We start from the raw sequence: 15,465 nt of genomic DNA, 5'->3' as shown, positions 1-15,465 counted from the left end.
GGCACCGCACGGCCAGGTCTCTGACCTCCTCCCTATAGGCTGCCTCATCTTTGTCAGTGATCAGGCCTACCACTTTTGTGTCATCGGCAAATTTAATAATGGTGTTGAAGTCGTGCCTGGCCGTGCACTCATGAGTGAACAGGGAGTACAGGAGGGGACTGAGCACACACCCCTGAGGGGCCCCAGTGTTGAGGATCAGTGTGGCGAATGTGTTGTTACCTACCCTCACCACCTGGGGCGGCCCGTCAGGAAGTCCAGGATCCAGTTGCAGAGGGAGGTGTTTAGTCCCAGGGTCCTTAGCTTAGTGATGAGCTTTGTTGGCACTATGGTGTTGAACGCTGAACTGTAGTCAATGAACAACATTCTCACATAGGTGTTCCTTTTGTCCAGGTGGGAGAGGGCAGTGTGGAGTGCAATAGAGATTGCATCATCTGTGGATCTGTTGGGGCGGTATGCAAATTGGAGTGGGTCTAGGGTTTCTGGGATAATGGTGTTGATGTGAGCCGTGACCAGCTTTTCAAAGAACTTCATGGCTACAGCCGTGAGTGCTCCGGGTCTGTAGTCGTTTAGGCAGGTTAGCTGTGTTGTCGAGACTGTCGTCACCTCTCTAGTGGGTTGTTCTCTGTCACACGCCACCACCCCCCCCTCACCCTCTCTTCCAGCAGTCTGATCCTCTCCTCTAGTGCTCTGTGTTTCTGCTTTTTCTCCTGTTGAAGTTATCTCACTACAGTCCAGCGTGCAGATATCTCTCTCTCTCCAGTGGTGGTGGTGTTGACTGGAGTGCTTCAGCTGCCTTACCTCCAGCTGGGTGAAGTTATCTCACTACAGTCCAGTGTGCAGATATCTCTCTCTCTCTCCAGTGGTGGTGTGCTGACTGGAGTGCTTCAGCTGCCTTACCTCCAGCTGGGTGAAGTTATCTCACCACAGTCCAGCGTGCAGATATCTCTCTCTCTCTCCAGTGGTGGTGTGCTGACTGGAGTGCTTCAGCTGCCTTACCTCCAGCTGGGTGAAGTTATCTCACCACAGTCCAGTGTGCAGATATCTCTCTCTCTCTCCAGTGGTGTTGTGCTGACTGGAGTGCTTCAGCTGCCTTACCTCCAGCTGGGTGAAGTTATCCCTGTTTTCAGTGATGGATTAGTACTCTGTGCTGGGAGGTTGACTTTCCGCTCGGGGTGGCTCGTCTGTGGGGTTATATAATGAAGAGGTCTGGTCTGACCCGCTCGGGGTGGTTCGTCTGTGGGGTTATATAATGAAGAGGTCTGGTCTGACCCGCTTGGGGTGGCTGATCTGTGGGGTTATATAATGAAGAGGTCTGGTCTGACCCGCTGGGAGTGGGGGTATCTTTATCAAGGGAGAGCTTCTCCTGCTGAGCTAATTATTTGATTAGGTGAAAGTCCAGCTGAAACTGTTTGGGGGTTGTCCTGTACCATTACTGTTCTAGACTTATAGAGATTTATATTACCTGACTCAGAGTCCTCGTTGTCTAGTATCCTGAGTTTCCACCCCTCGTTAACATCCCCCCTCTTAATAAATATAGCACTGTGTCATGCCAGGGGATGGTCTGTGTGGAAGATTAAGTTGCTTATGGTCCCATTTTTATAACAGTCAGCAAAAAATGGTCTCTTGATTTTCCATAAGGAGCTTCATTTTGTAATCTTTTTGTCTTATCATTCTTTACATACAGAGGGTACTGTATTTGAATTACCTCTGAACAGCAGGAGGGAGCTTCTAAGGCCTCTCCATTTGGTTGGGGTAGACTGTGTGACTCTCCTGCCATTTGGTTGGGGTAGACTGTGTGACTCTCCTGCCATTTGGTTGGAGTAGACTGTGTGACTCTCCTGCCATTTGGTTGGAGTAGACTGTGTGACTCTCCTGCCATTTGGTTGGGGTAGACTGTGTGACTCTCCTGCCATTTGGTTGGGGTAGACTGTGTGACTCTCCTGCCATTTGGTTGGAGTAGACTGTGTGACTCTCCTGCCATTTGGTTGGAGTAGACTGTGTGACTCTCCTGCCATTTGGTTGGAGTAGACTGTGTGACTCTCGTGCCATTTGGTTGGAGTAGACTGTGTGACTCTCGTGCCATTTGGTTGGAGTAGACTGTGTGACTCTCGTGCCATTTGGTTGGAGTAGACTGTGTGACTCTCGTGCCATTTGGTTGGAGTAGACTGTGTGACTCTCCTGCCATTTGGTTGGAGTAGACTGTGTGACTCTCCTGCCATTTGGTTGGGGTAGACTGTGTGACTCTCGTGCCATTTGGTTGGAGTAGACTGTGTGACTCTCGTGCCATTTGGTTGGAGTAGACTGTGACTCTCCTGCCATTTGGTTGGAGTAGACTGTGACTCTCCTGCCATTTGGTTGGAGTAGACTGTGTGACTCTCCTGCCATTTGGTTGGAGTAGACTGTGTGACTCTCGTGCCATTTGGTTGGAGTAGACTGTGTGACTCTCGTGCCATTTGGTTGGAGTAGACTGTGACTCTCCTGCCATTTGGTTGGAGTAGACTGTGTGACTCTCCTGCCATTTGGTTGGAGTAGACTGTGTGACTCTCGTGCCATTTGGTTGGAGTAGACTGTGTGACTCTCGTGCCATTTGGTTGGAGTAGACTGTGTGACTCTCGTGCCATTTGGTTGGAGTAGACTGTGTGACTCTCCTGCCATTTGGTTGGAGTAGACTGTGTGACTCTCGTGCCATTTGGTTGGAGTAGACTGTGTGACTCTCCTGCCATTTGGTTGGAGTAGACTGTGTGACTCTCCTGCCATTTGGTTGGGGTAGACTGTGTGACTCTCGTGCCATTTGGTTGGAGTAGACTGTGTGACTCTCGTGCCATTTGGTTGGAGTAGACTGTGACTCTCCTGCCATTTGGTTGGAGTAGACTGTGACTCTCCTGCCATTTGGTTGGAGTAGACTGTGTGACTCTCCTGCCATTTGGTTGGGGTAGACTGTGTGACTCTCGTGCCATTTGGTTGGAGTAGACTGTGTGACTCTCGTGCCATTTGGTTGGAGTAGACTGTGACTCTCCTGCCATTTGGTTGGAGTAGACTGTGTGACTCTCCTGCCATTTGGTTGGAGTAGACTGTGTGACTCTCCTGCCATTTGGTTGGAGTAGACTGTGTGTCTCTCCTGCCATTGTTGGGCTAAAGGGCTTTGACACCTCTCACTTGACACGTCAGTGCTAATTGAAGTTGTATCAAACATGGTAGCCTTAACTTAGCATTCATTCCTTTTATAAAGTACAATATCTTTGTAATCTATTTTTCTTATTGGCTTTTTCAGGCTAAACATTACTCACTCAGTTCCAGGTTGGATGGTGTTTTCAGGTTTCTGTTGTTTTCCCAGAGCATTTGCTGTATATCTTGGGAATGATCATCTTTGGTAGTTGTAAACCTTCCAGGTTTCCGTCCATTCCGTCCAAAATCAGGTTGTAGGTTTTGATTTGGAGTGAAGGTTATGTTGTAGAGGGTGATTTCCTGTATATGTCCTGGTGACATAGTGTTGTAGAGGGTAGTATCCTGTATATGTCCTGGTGACATAGTGTTGTGGAGGGTAGTATCCTGTATATGTCCTGGTGACATAGTGTTGTGGAGGGTAGTATCCTGTATATGTCCTGGTGACATAGTGTTGTAGAGGGTAGTATCCTGTATATGTCCTGGTGACATAGTGTTGTAGAGGGTAATATCCTGTATATGTCCTGGTGACATAGTGTTGTAGAGGGTAGTATCCTGTATATGTCCTGGTGACATAGTGTTGTGGAGGGTAGTATCCTGTATATGTCCTGGTGACATAGTGTTGTGGAGGGTAGTATCCTGTATATGTCCTGGTGACATAGTGTTGTAGAGGGTAGCATCCTGTATATGTCCTGGTGACATAGTGTTGTAGAGGGTAGTATCCTGTATATGTCCTGGTGACATAGTGTTGTGGAGGGTAGTATCCTGTATATGTCCTGGTGACATAGTGTTGTGGAGGGTAGCATCCTGTATATGTCCTGGTGACATAGTGTTGTAGAGGGTAGTATCCTGTATATGTCCTGGTAACATAGTGTTGTGGAGGGCTCTTCTCTCTCTCTGACAGGTTGGAGTATGATGGGTTATAGCTCATGTCTCTTCTCTTCTCTCTGACAGGTTGGAGTATGAGGGGTTATAGCTCATGTCTCTTCTCTCTCTCTCTCTCTCTCTCTCTGACAGGTTGGAGTATGAGGGGTTATAGCTCATGTCTCCTCTCTCTCTGGCAGGTTGGAGTATGAGGGGTTATAGCTCATGTCTCTTCTCTCTCTCTGGCAGGTTGGAGTATGATGGGTTATAGCTCATGTCTCTTCTCTCTCTCTGACAGGTTGGAGTATGATGCATACAGGGCAGACCTAGAGGAGTTAAGCGTTGGACCCAGGGATGTGGTGAACATGGCCCGTATAGATACAGCCCAGGAGCAGTACCAGATCCACAAGGACAAATATGAACGTCTTCGCTCCGACGTCACTATCAAACTCAACTTCCTGGATGAAAACAAGGTGGGATACACATCCTTGATCCTCTTTTGTTCTTCTCCTCTTATTCCAGCTCTGCATCACACCTCTAGACAAGTACACAGAGACAGGCAATGACACGAGCACTCAGACAGAGGCCTGTCTGTCTATCTTTCTTTGCATATCAGTGTGTTGATCCCTCTCTCGCTCGCCTCTCTCTCGCTCTTTTCTCTCTCTCTCGCTCCTTTCTCTCTCTCTCGCTCGCCTCTCTCTCGCTCCTTTCTCTCTCTCTCGCTCCTTTCTCTCTCTCTCTCTCGCTCTCTCTCTCGCTCTCTCTCTCTCTCGCTCTCTCTCTCTCTCTCTCTCGCTCTCTTTCTCATCTCTCTCTCTCTCGCCTCTCTCTCTCGCTCATCTCTCTCTCTCTCACCTCTCTCTCTCGCTCCTTTCTCTCTCTCTCGCTCGCCTCTCTCTCGCTCATCTCTCTCTCTCTCTCGCCTCTCTCTCTCGCTCGCCTCTCTCGCTCCTTTCTCTCTCTCTCGCTCTCTCTCTCGCTCGCCTCTCTCGCTCCTTTCTCTCTCTCTCGCTCTCTCTCTCGCTCGCCTCTCTCGCTCCTTTCTCTCTCTCTCGCTGTCTCTCTCCAGGTAAAGGTGATGCATAAACAGCTGCTCCTGTTCCATAATGCCATCTCAGCGTACTTTGCTGGGAACCAGCAGCAGTTGGAGCAGACCCTGAAGCAGTTCAACATCAAGCTGAGGCCCCCAGGGGCCGACAAACCTTCCTGGCTTGAGGAACCATGAGGGAGGGAGCCACAGGAGACAGGGCAGCCCAGGAAAGGCCCTCCTAACCTGGGAAACAGCGGACCCCCCAAAACCCTTACTATCCACTACAGTGGACCACGGACGGACAGACAGACGGACAGGACTACGTAGAGATGGATGGATGGATGAATGGGCCAAGGGCCTTGTATCTATAGAGGACTGTGTCACGATCAGGGACTTGTCTTATTTTCCTCTCTTTCATGATCTCTCCTTTTCTCTCTTTATCCACAAATCCTCCTGTATAATATATTATCTCCAGTCCTCTATGTAAGTGATAATGCCTGAGAAGCCGGTGTTTGGAGGATATATTGGCACGGGTTAGGCCCCGAGACTGAGTCTTATATATATATCCTCCAAACACCGGCTTCTCGGGCATTACCACTTTTACACAACGGGTTACCAACACATTCAAATGATGATTGACATATTTTCATTAAACGTTATTTTGATGAATTTATTCATACTATTTTGTCCTTAAACACAATATATTTATATAGTCCAGACACAAAATCTATGGTTGCTACCCAAGCCAGCTGGTCGTTCCTTCTATCGGTTCGGCTGCCAGAGACGCGACCCAGTCGTTCCTTCTAAATGCTCCATTGCCGTACTGGCTAGCTACTCCATACTGGCTAGCTCGCTAGCTACTCCATACTGTCTAGCTCGCTAGCTACTCCATACTGGCTAGCTACTCCATACTGGCTAGCCCGCTAGCTACTCCATACTGGCTAGCCCGCTAGCTACTCCATACTGGCTAGCCCGCTAGCTACTCCATACTGGCTAGCCCGCTAGCTACTCCATACTGGCTAGCTCGCTAGCTACTCCATACTGGCTAGCTCGCTAGCTACTCCATACTGGCTAGCAAGTGCAGCCAGAATAACAACAAAGTAGCTGTTTTCTAGTTAGATTTCTTTTGGATACAACCAATAACAATGAACTAATGATGTGCAATTTTGCCTGGCAGAGAAAATGTGCTCTCTTGTCAGGACACTGTTCAGACAAAAGAAATACAATCCATGACATCAATTTGAACTGATGTTAATAAATGAAATCCACCACAGCTGAGATATCTACTTATTGTCACATGTTTATCTGTACATTCCCCTGGATGGTGTATTTGGTGGAAATATCTGTCAGTCTGTGCTACTGCTATTGCTGCCTTGCTTCAGCTTTTAGGGTGTGGATGATGCTGCAGTGTTCTCTTGGTTTTCAGTGTTCTCTTGGTTTTCAGTGCTCTCTTGGTTTTCAGTGCTCTCTTGGTTTTCGGTGCTCTCTTGGTTTTCAGTGCTCTCTTGGTTTGCAGTGTTCTCTTGGTTTGCAGTGTTCTCTTGGTTTGCAGTGTTCTCTTGGTTTGCAGTGTTCTCTTGGTTTGCAGTGTTCTCTTGGTTATTTTTTTTAACGAGAAATGAGTTGGGCTTTGGTTCTGTTCTTCTCTTCGACATCGCTGTAACTGAAGGTTGAACCACACTTTCTGGACCAGACCCCTTGGTCTACCGGGATTTCAGAGCCTGGGCCTTGACCTTATCAGTGATGGGAGAGGGTGGCTGGTTGTGATATCTTAGCTGTTTTTGATGTTACCCAGAAATACACGATTGGAGGTGGTAAATTCAGTGTCCTTCATAATGCACCAGCTGCGACCGACTGATGGGTGGGTCATTTAGAAATCGACCGACGGGTTGGTCATTTAGAAACCGACCGACCGACGGGTGGGTCATTTAGAAACCGACCGACCGACGGGTGGGTCATTTAGAAACCGACCGACCGACGAGTGGGTCATTTGGAAACCGACCGACCGACAGGTGGGTCATTTGGAAACCGACCGACAGACGGGTGGGTCATTTGGAAACCGACCGACAGACGGGTGGGTCAATTAGAAACCGGTTGAGCTAATTATACCGCTCCCCCTTTTCCCAGGATGCTCCAAGGTGTTAAACTCTTCCTTTGTGACATTTCTGAAATCGACAACTTTTGTTTGTTGTGATCTTCTAATCAGCCCTCGAAGTACCGCACGGCCCAGTTTGTATTCTTAATGGTGTTTTCTTTGTTGGGGATTTTCTCTTAGTCATTCAATACATTATTTTTCACATCTGCATGCCTCGGTAGTATTTCCTGGGTAGTATATTATTTTCTCCTCCCCATTCATCCATATTCATGCTGCCGAAAAGAGCAAAATAAATGTTCCACTTTCGCAAAACAAAGTATTGATTTAGCCAGTCAACTGGGGGTTGTTGCTATGACGACCATCTGAATTTGCTGTCGGTGTTGTTCGCACCCATTCGCATTATATGGGACAGTTCAATATTGAAAAGGTCAGAGAGACAGACGACGAGGTGCATACTAATCTCTGCTGTTGGAAACCAAGTGTTAGTCTAAAAGAAATGAGATAGTGAGATAATGTCTAGATGCTTTTCTATAGTGGAGATCAAGTTTATACATTGCCTGGCTGGGCTGATGAGACAGTGGATTGCAGCAGTCAGATGGAACAGAGTAAATAGGCATTTTAACATCTCAGATTTAGCCGGTGGCAACTTGTGGAATAGACACCGGCTGGAATGCGGTTTCAACCAATCAGCATTCAGGATTAGACCCACCCGTTGTATTAAAATATAATATTATCTCCTGTTGTCTTTCTCCTCGTTGCAAGCACCATGCTCTACCAACTGAGCTCCAGAGGAACTCTAACCTGATCTGTTTCCTCTCTCCCTTTCTCTCTCTCTCTCTCTCTCTCTCTCTCTCTCTCTCTCTCTCTCTCTCTCTCTCTCTCTCTCTCGCTCTCGCTCTCGCTCTCGCTCTCTCTCTCGCTGAGTTTGTATCTTAGTCACTTTAACCTTTCTGATCTCCCCATCCCGGATCCGGGTTCGTGAATACAGACTCAAGCTCATTACCATAACGCAACGTTAACTATTCATGAAAATCGCAAATCAAATGAAATAAATATGCTAGCTCTCAAGCTTAGCCTTTTGTTAACAACACTGTCATCTCAGATTTTCAAAATATGCTTCTCAACCATTGCAAAACAATCATTTGTGTAACAGTATTGATGGCTAACGTAGCATTTAGCATTAGCATTCAGCTGGCAACATTTACACAAAAAAACAGAAAAGCATTCAAAAAAATCATTTACCTTTGAAGAACTTCAGATGTTTTCATTGAGGAGACTCTCAGATAGCAAATGTTCAGTTTTTCCTGAAAGATTATTTGTTTAGGACAAATCGCTCCGTTTTCTGCGTCACGTTTAGCTATGAAAAAACCCCTGTATCCAGGATTGTGTAAATCTATCAGCAAGCTCATTAGCATAACACAACGTTAACTATTTATGAAAATCGCAAATGAAATGAAATAAATATGCCATCTCTCAAGCTTAGCCTTTTGTAAACAACACTGTCATCTCAGATTTTCAAAATATGCTTCTCAACCATAGGAAAACAATCATTTGTGTAAAAGTAGCTAGCTAGAGTTAGCATTTCGCGTTAGCATTTAGCGTTAGCATTAGCGTTAGCATCCAGCACGCAACATTAACAAAAACATAAAAGCCTTCAAATAAAATCATTTACCTTTGAAGAACTTCTGATGTTTTCAATGAGGATACTCTCAGTTAGATAGCAGATGCTCAGTTTTTCCAAAAAGATTCCTTGTGTATTAGAAATAGCTCCGTTTTATACATCACATTTGGCTACCAAAAAAAATCCATAAATTCAGTCCTCAAAACGCAAACTTTTTTCCAAATTAACTCCATAATATCGACTGAAAACATGGCAGACGTTGTTTAGAATCAATCCTCAAGGTGTTTTTCACATATCTCTTCATTGATACATCGTTCTTGGAAACATGGTTTCTCTCCTGAATCCCAGGAGAAAATGCCTGCACCTGAAGATTACGCACAAATTTAGACAAAGGACACCGGGCGGACCTCTGGAAAATGTAGTCTCTTATGGCCAATCTTCCAATGATATGCCTACAAATACGTCACAATGCTGCTAAGACCTTGGGCGAACGACAGAAAGTGTAGGCTCATTCGTTGCGCAATCACAGCCATATAAGGAGAGAATGGAAAACAGAGCTTCAGAAATTCTGCTAATTCCTGGGTGATGCATCATCTTGGTTTCGCCTGTAGAATGAGTTCTGGGGCACTTACAGACAAAATCTTTGCAGATTCTGAAACTTCAGAGTGTTTTCTTTCCAAAACTGTCAAGAATATGCATAGTCGAGCATCTTTTCGTGACAAAATATCGCGCTTAAAACGGGAACGTTTTTTATCCAAAAATGAAATAGCGCCCCTAGAGCTCTAACTGGTTAAATCACTGCTGTCACCACCTAATGCCCCCACTTCCCAACCGATCCAGGACCAGCAACAATGGCGTCACTGATGACAGCAACAACAATGATGACAACAACATCATCAATAATGTCAGCAACAACATCAATGTCGGCAACAACAACATCAATAATGTCAGCAACAAAAACATCATCAATAATGTCAGCAACAAAAACATCATCAATAATGTCAGCAACAAAAACATCATCAATAATGTCAGCAACAACATCAATGTCGGCAACAACAACATCATCAATAATGTCAGCAACAAAAACATCATCAATAATGTCAGCAACAACAACATCATCAATAATGTCAGCAACAACAACATCATCAATAATGTCAGCAACAATATCAATGTCAGCAACAACAGCAGCATCATTAATGACAACAGCACCAATAATGACAACAACAGCACCAATAATGACATCAACAGCACCAATAATGACATCAACAGCACCAATAATGACAGCAACAACAACAGCACCAATAATGACAACAGCACCAATAATGACAACAGCACCAATAATGACAGCAACAACAACAGCACCAATAATGACAACAACAACAACAGCACCAATAATGACAACAGCACCAATAATGACAGCAACAACAACAGCACCAATAATGACAGCAACAACAACAGCAACAGCACCAATAATGACAGTAACAGCACCAATAATGACAACAACAGCACCAATAATGACAGCAACAACAGCACCAATAATGACAACAACAGCACCAGTAATGACATCAACAACAACAACAGCACCAATAATGGCAGCAACAACAACAACAGCACCAATAATGACAACAACAGCACCAGTAATGACATCAACAACAACAGCACCAATAATGGCAGCAGCAACAACAACAGCAATAATGACAACAGCACCAATAATGACAACAGCACCAATAATGACAGCAACAACAACAGCACCAATAATGACAACAGCACCAATAATGACAGCAACAACAACAGCACCAATAATGACATCAACAACAACAGCAACAACAACAGCATCAATAATGACAGCAACAACAGCAACAGCACCAATAATGACAGTAACAGCACCAATAATGACAGCAACAACACCACCAATAATGACAACAACAGCACCAATAATGACAGCAACAACAACAGCACCAATAATGACAACAACAGCACCAGTAATGACATCAACAACAACAACAGCACCAATAATGGCAGCAGCAACAACAACAGCACCAGAAACAGTCCTGGTAAAGTGGTGAAGATCAGACAGTCTGTATCCCTCGCCACAATGACTAAACAGGATCCTCAATGATCTAGTCCAGACTCCTGTCCTAAGACTGAGAGACAGTCAGGAGAAGTCCCTGAGCACGACCCCCCCCCCCCCCCCCCCCCCAGCTCCCCTTTACTAAGAGATACACGGTTTACGACCACTAGTGTCCCAATGAAGTGTGTATGTACAGTGCCTTTTGGAAAGTTTTCAGACCCCCTGACTTTTTCCACATTTTGTTACGTTTTGCCTTATTCTAAAATGTATTCAATCGTTCCCCCCCCCCCCCCCCCCCTAAATCTACACACAATACCCCAAAATGACAAAGCAAAAACAAGTTTAGAAATGTTTGTTAATTTATTAATAAATAAAAAACGGATTACATTTACATAAGTATTCAGACCATTTACTCAGTAATTTGTTGAAGCACCTTTGGCAGCGATTACAGCCTCAATATTTTCCTCTATTTTCAGGTCTCTCCAGAGTTGTTTGGTCAGGTTCAAGTCCGGGCTCTGGCTGGGCCACTCAAGGACAGTGAGACTTGTCCCGAAGCCACTCCTGCGTAGTCTTGGCTGTGTGCTTAGCATCGTTGTCCTGTTGGAAGGTGAACCTTCTCCCTAGTCTGAGGTCCTGAGGGATCTGGAGTAGGTTTTCATCAAGGATCTCTGTACGTTGCTCCTTTCATCTTTGCCTCGGTCCTGACTAGTCTCCCAGTCCCTACCTCTGAAAAACATTCCCACCGCGTGATGCTGCCACCACGCTTCACAATAGGGATGGTGCCAGGTTTCCTATAGACGTTGACTCTTGGCATTCAGGCCAAAGAGTTCAATGTTGGTTTCATCAGACAAGAGAAACTTGTTTCTCATGGTCTGAGAGTTCTGTGGAGAGCTCTGTCAGAGCTCCATCGGGTTTTTGGTCACCTCCCTGACCAAGGACCTTCTCCACCGATTGCTCAGTTTGGCCGGGCGGCCAGATCTAGGAAGAGTCTTGGTGTTCTTGGCATCCTTCGATGCTGCAGAATATTTTTGGTACCCTTCCCCAGATCTGTGCCTCGACACAAACCTGTCTCTGAGCTCTACGGACAATTAATTCGACCTCATGGCTTGGTTTTTTGCTCTGACATGCACTGTCAACTGTGGGACCTTATATAGACAGGTGTGTGCCTTTCTAAATCATGTCCAATCAATTGAATTTACCACAGATGGACTACAAGTTGTAGAAACATCTCAAGGATGATCAATGGAAACAGGAAGCACCTGAGCTCAATATCAAGTCCCATAGGAAAGGGTCTGAATACTTATGTAAATAAGGTCTTTCAGTTATATATATACATACATACATACATACATACATACATACATACATACATATACACACACACACACACACAGTGGGGCAAAAAAGTATTTAGTCAGCCACCAATTGTGCAAGTTCTCTCACTTAAAAAGATGAGGAGGACAGAGGAGCCTCTCAAAGAAGAAGTTACAGGTCTGTGAGAGCCAGAAATCTTGCTTGTTTGTAGGTGACCAAATACTTATTTTCCACCCTAATTTGCAAATAAATTCATTAAAAATCCTACAATGTGATTTTTCTGGATTTTCTTTCCTCATTTTGTCTGTCATAGTTGAAGTGTACCTATGATGAAAATTACAGACCTCTCTCATCTTCTTAAGTGGGAGAACTTGCACAATTGGTGGCTGACTAAATACTTTTTTGCCCCACTGTATATGCAAAAAAAGAATAATCTTGTTTTCACTTCATCATTACGGGGTATTTGTGTGTAGATTGCTGAGGATATATATTTTTTTTAATCCATTTTATAATGAGGCCGTTATGTAACAAAATGTGGAAAAAGTCAAGGGGTCTGAATACTTCCCGAACGGGTGTGTGTGTGTCTGTGTCATCTGTGTGGGTGTGTATATACATATGATTACCTTAAGACTCTTGGTGGGTGGAAGGAAGATCACTATCGTTTGTTATAGGAGGATGGGTGTTGTAGAAACTGCCCACATTTCAAACCAGGGACGAGTTTGGATACGGAAGGACAGGATTTTAACTTTTCCATTTGAAACACAAAAATGTTGTACTATTTATTAAAAATAAAATTACGTCAGGAAATGTTTGGTTTTTGTTCAAAATGTAAAATGTCGACTTTAGGTCCATTGGCATTTCTTATTTTGCTACACTGGTGTGTGGGTTGTTTACATGTGTAGCATGCACTATATATACACAATAAACGTTGTTAACAACATTAGGCTCCCTATATAGTGAAGGGGTTAACGTTAGGCTCCCTATATAGTGAAGGGGTTAACCCCTTCACTATATAGGGAGTAGGGAGCCTAACGTTGTTAAACCCTTCACTATATAGGGAGCCTAACGTTGTTAACCCCTTCACTATATAGGGAGTAGGGAGCCTAACGTTGTTAACCCCTTCACTATATAGGGAGCCTAACGTTGTTAATAACGTTTTAAAATGTGACAGATAATGACATCAGTCTTTAAAAGTAGTCTTTAGAGAAAGACCATTGGGGTTTATTAAAAAAACAAAATGTATGAATGTATTTTGTGGGATGCTGTGTGTGTGGTACTGTAGTGTATGAACGCGTGTACATATGTAATGATATCTTTGGTCGATGTGATTGATATGTTGCCTTCATTCCCCACTCAGACCAGACCCCAACTAAAACATGGGATATGTTCTCAGACTAGCTTTGGGACACAATATAGCAAAAAAAAATCCGGCTATACCAAGAAGAAACGTTTCCAGGCAACAAAAGCACATGGTATAATCTGTAGGAACTCTTATTTACCAGACATTAAGTGAAATGTGTCCCTCGCTATCAAATAAACGACTGGATCCTATTTTTGTCCCGAACAGCAAGATAATCCCGTTGATTTAGACAGCAGGCTGCCAATAGACTCACACACTTGACGCGAGATCTCATACCACGAGATCTAAACGGCAGGAATACGGTGCGGTTCGGACAAAAGTTTGATTCAGACATTTGTTCTGACTTTATGGCCAATATGCGACATTCTACTGGCTGTTCTTTACGCATGAGGCAATGCGGAGTGCCTGGATACAGCCCTTACCCATGGTGCATTGGCCTTGTACCACAAACCCCCGAGGTGCCTTATTGCTATTATAAACTTATTTTTTGTTGTTGTTGTCATGCTTGGTAAATAAAAAATATCTGCTATTTCATAATTAAAGAAAAACCTTGTCGCATTGTCTACTTGTCTGTTTTCCTTTTTAGTGCGTTTGCTTCAGCAAGACTACTCTAGATATCCCGCAAGCACACACACAGGGGGAGGAGGTGAGAACAGGTGAGTCCATTCTAGCCAATGAGAGGGCATGGGCAGAGTAACTGAGGCGATCTCCATTTTAAAGTAGTACAATTTATTCTTCGTCATTGGCTAATTACTCCCAACCTATAGGAATCCCCACCCAGTTGACTACTTTAAAATGGTGGAAGCCCTCAATGACAATGTCCATGCTAAAAGTCCGATAGTCTTTTTTTTTTTTAAGTTGCCAAAATACCACATGCCTCCACTAACAGTATATCAATGCATTCATAACTTTAAACATTACGAAATGTCAATTTGATCAAATAAGCCTCACATAGCAAATGAGCAATTCCATTTTTGTTTTGTTTTTGTAGAACCGAATTGGACACTCATTGACCTCCATACAAACCTTATTATTCCTCTTCTTCGGGGTTTAATGGTGGTTGGCATCCAGTATGTTGCATTATCGCCCCCAACCTTAAAATAAATCCATTATACGTTGTTATACAAAAAAAAGGGAAAAATAAATACACATAAAATAAACATCCTCCCAGCTCATTAAAAACCAACTTCCCCATTCCACTACGGTGACCCTATCTGTTCCTGCACCAACGGCCTGGGAGGACGAGACACCACCACTCAATACACCCTGTAAGTCTCCTATACACAAATACTTCTCTGCAGCTGCCACCATAACCTCTTTTTTTTCTGTGTGATTTACGTTCCATTTTCTGCGGTACAGTTGATAACCATCTACAACTTACTGGAATCCTCTTAGGATCTGTCAGCCTTGACCCCAGCCTCCTCCTCTACAACTTACTGGAATCCTCTCAGGATCTGTCAGCCTTGACCCCCAGCCTCCTCCTCTACAACTTACTGGAATCCTCTCAGGATCTGTCAGCCTTGACCCCCAGCCTCCTCCTCTACAACTTACTGGAATCCTCTTAGGATCTGTCAGCCTTGACCCCAGCCTCCTCCTCTACAACTTACTGGAATCCTCTCAGGATCTGTCAGCCTTGACCCCCAGCCTCCTCCTCTACAACTTACTGGAATCCTCTCAGGATCTGTCAGCCTTGACCCCCAGCCTCCTCCTCTACAACTTACTGGAATCCTCTTAGGATCTGTCAGCTTTGACCCCAGCCTCCTCCTCTACAACTTACTGGAATCCTCTCAGGATCTGTCAGCCTTGACCCCAGCCTCCTACTCTACTTTCTTCACTGCCTTAGCATACGACACCTTCTGCACTATTTTCACTTTGAGGGAGGCAGAGGTTGAAGAGAATGAGGGAGGCATCTCAACCTGCCTCTTTCGCAACTGACACTTCCGGTCCC

The 15,465-nt window shown here is 44.6% G+C and overlaps 1 protein-coding gene across 6 annotated transcripts in view; it reads left to right on the top strand.

Moving 5' to 3' along the window:
* Positions 1-6,329, top strand: part of arfip2b (ADP-ribosylation factor interacting protein 2b) — a 58,421-nt gene extending 52,092 nt beyond the window's left edge. For all 6 annotated transcript variants that reach the window (XM_036967454.1, XM_036967451.1, XM_036967453.1 and 3 more), the window contains 2 exons: positions 4,325-4,499; positions 5,096-6,329. In XM_036967454.1, the coding sequence (XP_036823349.1) occupies positions 4,325-4,499; positions 5,096-5,251 (331 nt within the window). In that variant the 3' untranslated portion in view covers positions 5,252-6,329. The remainder of the gene's footprint in view (positions 1-4,324; positions 4,500-5,095) is intronic.
* The last annotated feature ends 9,136 nt before the right edge of the window (positions 6,330-15,465 follow it).

This window comes from Oncorhynchus mykiss, chromosome Y (assembly GCF_013265735.2).
Source record: "Oncorhynchus mykiss isolate Arlee chromosome Y, USDA_OmykA_1.1, whole genome shotgun sequence".
Taxonomy (NCBI): Eukaryota; Metazoa; Chordata; class Actinopteri; order Salmoniformes; family Salmonidae; genus Oncorhynchus; species Oncorhynchus mykiss.
Note: the sequence above shows the minus strand (reverse complement) of the source record. Positions and strands in the feature narration are given on the sequence as shown.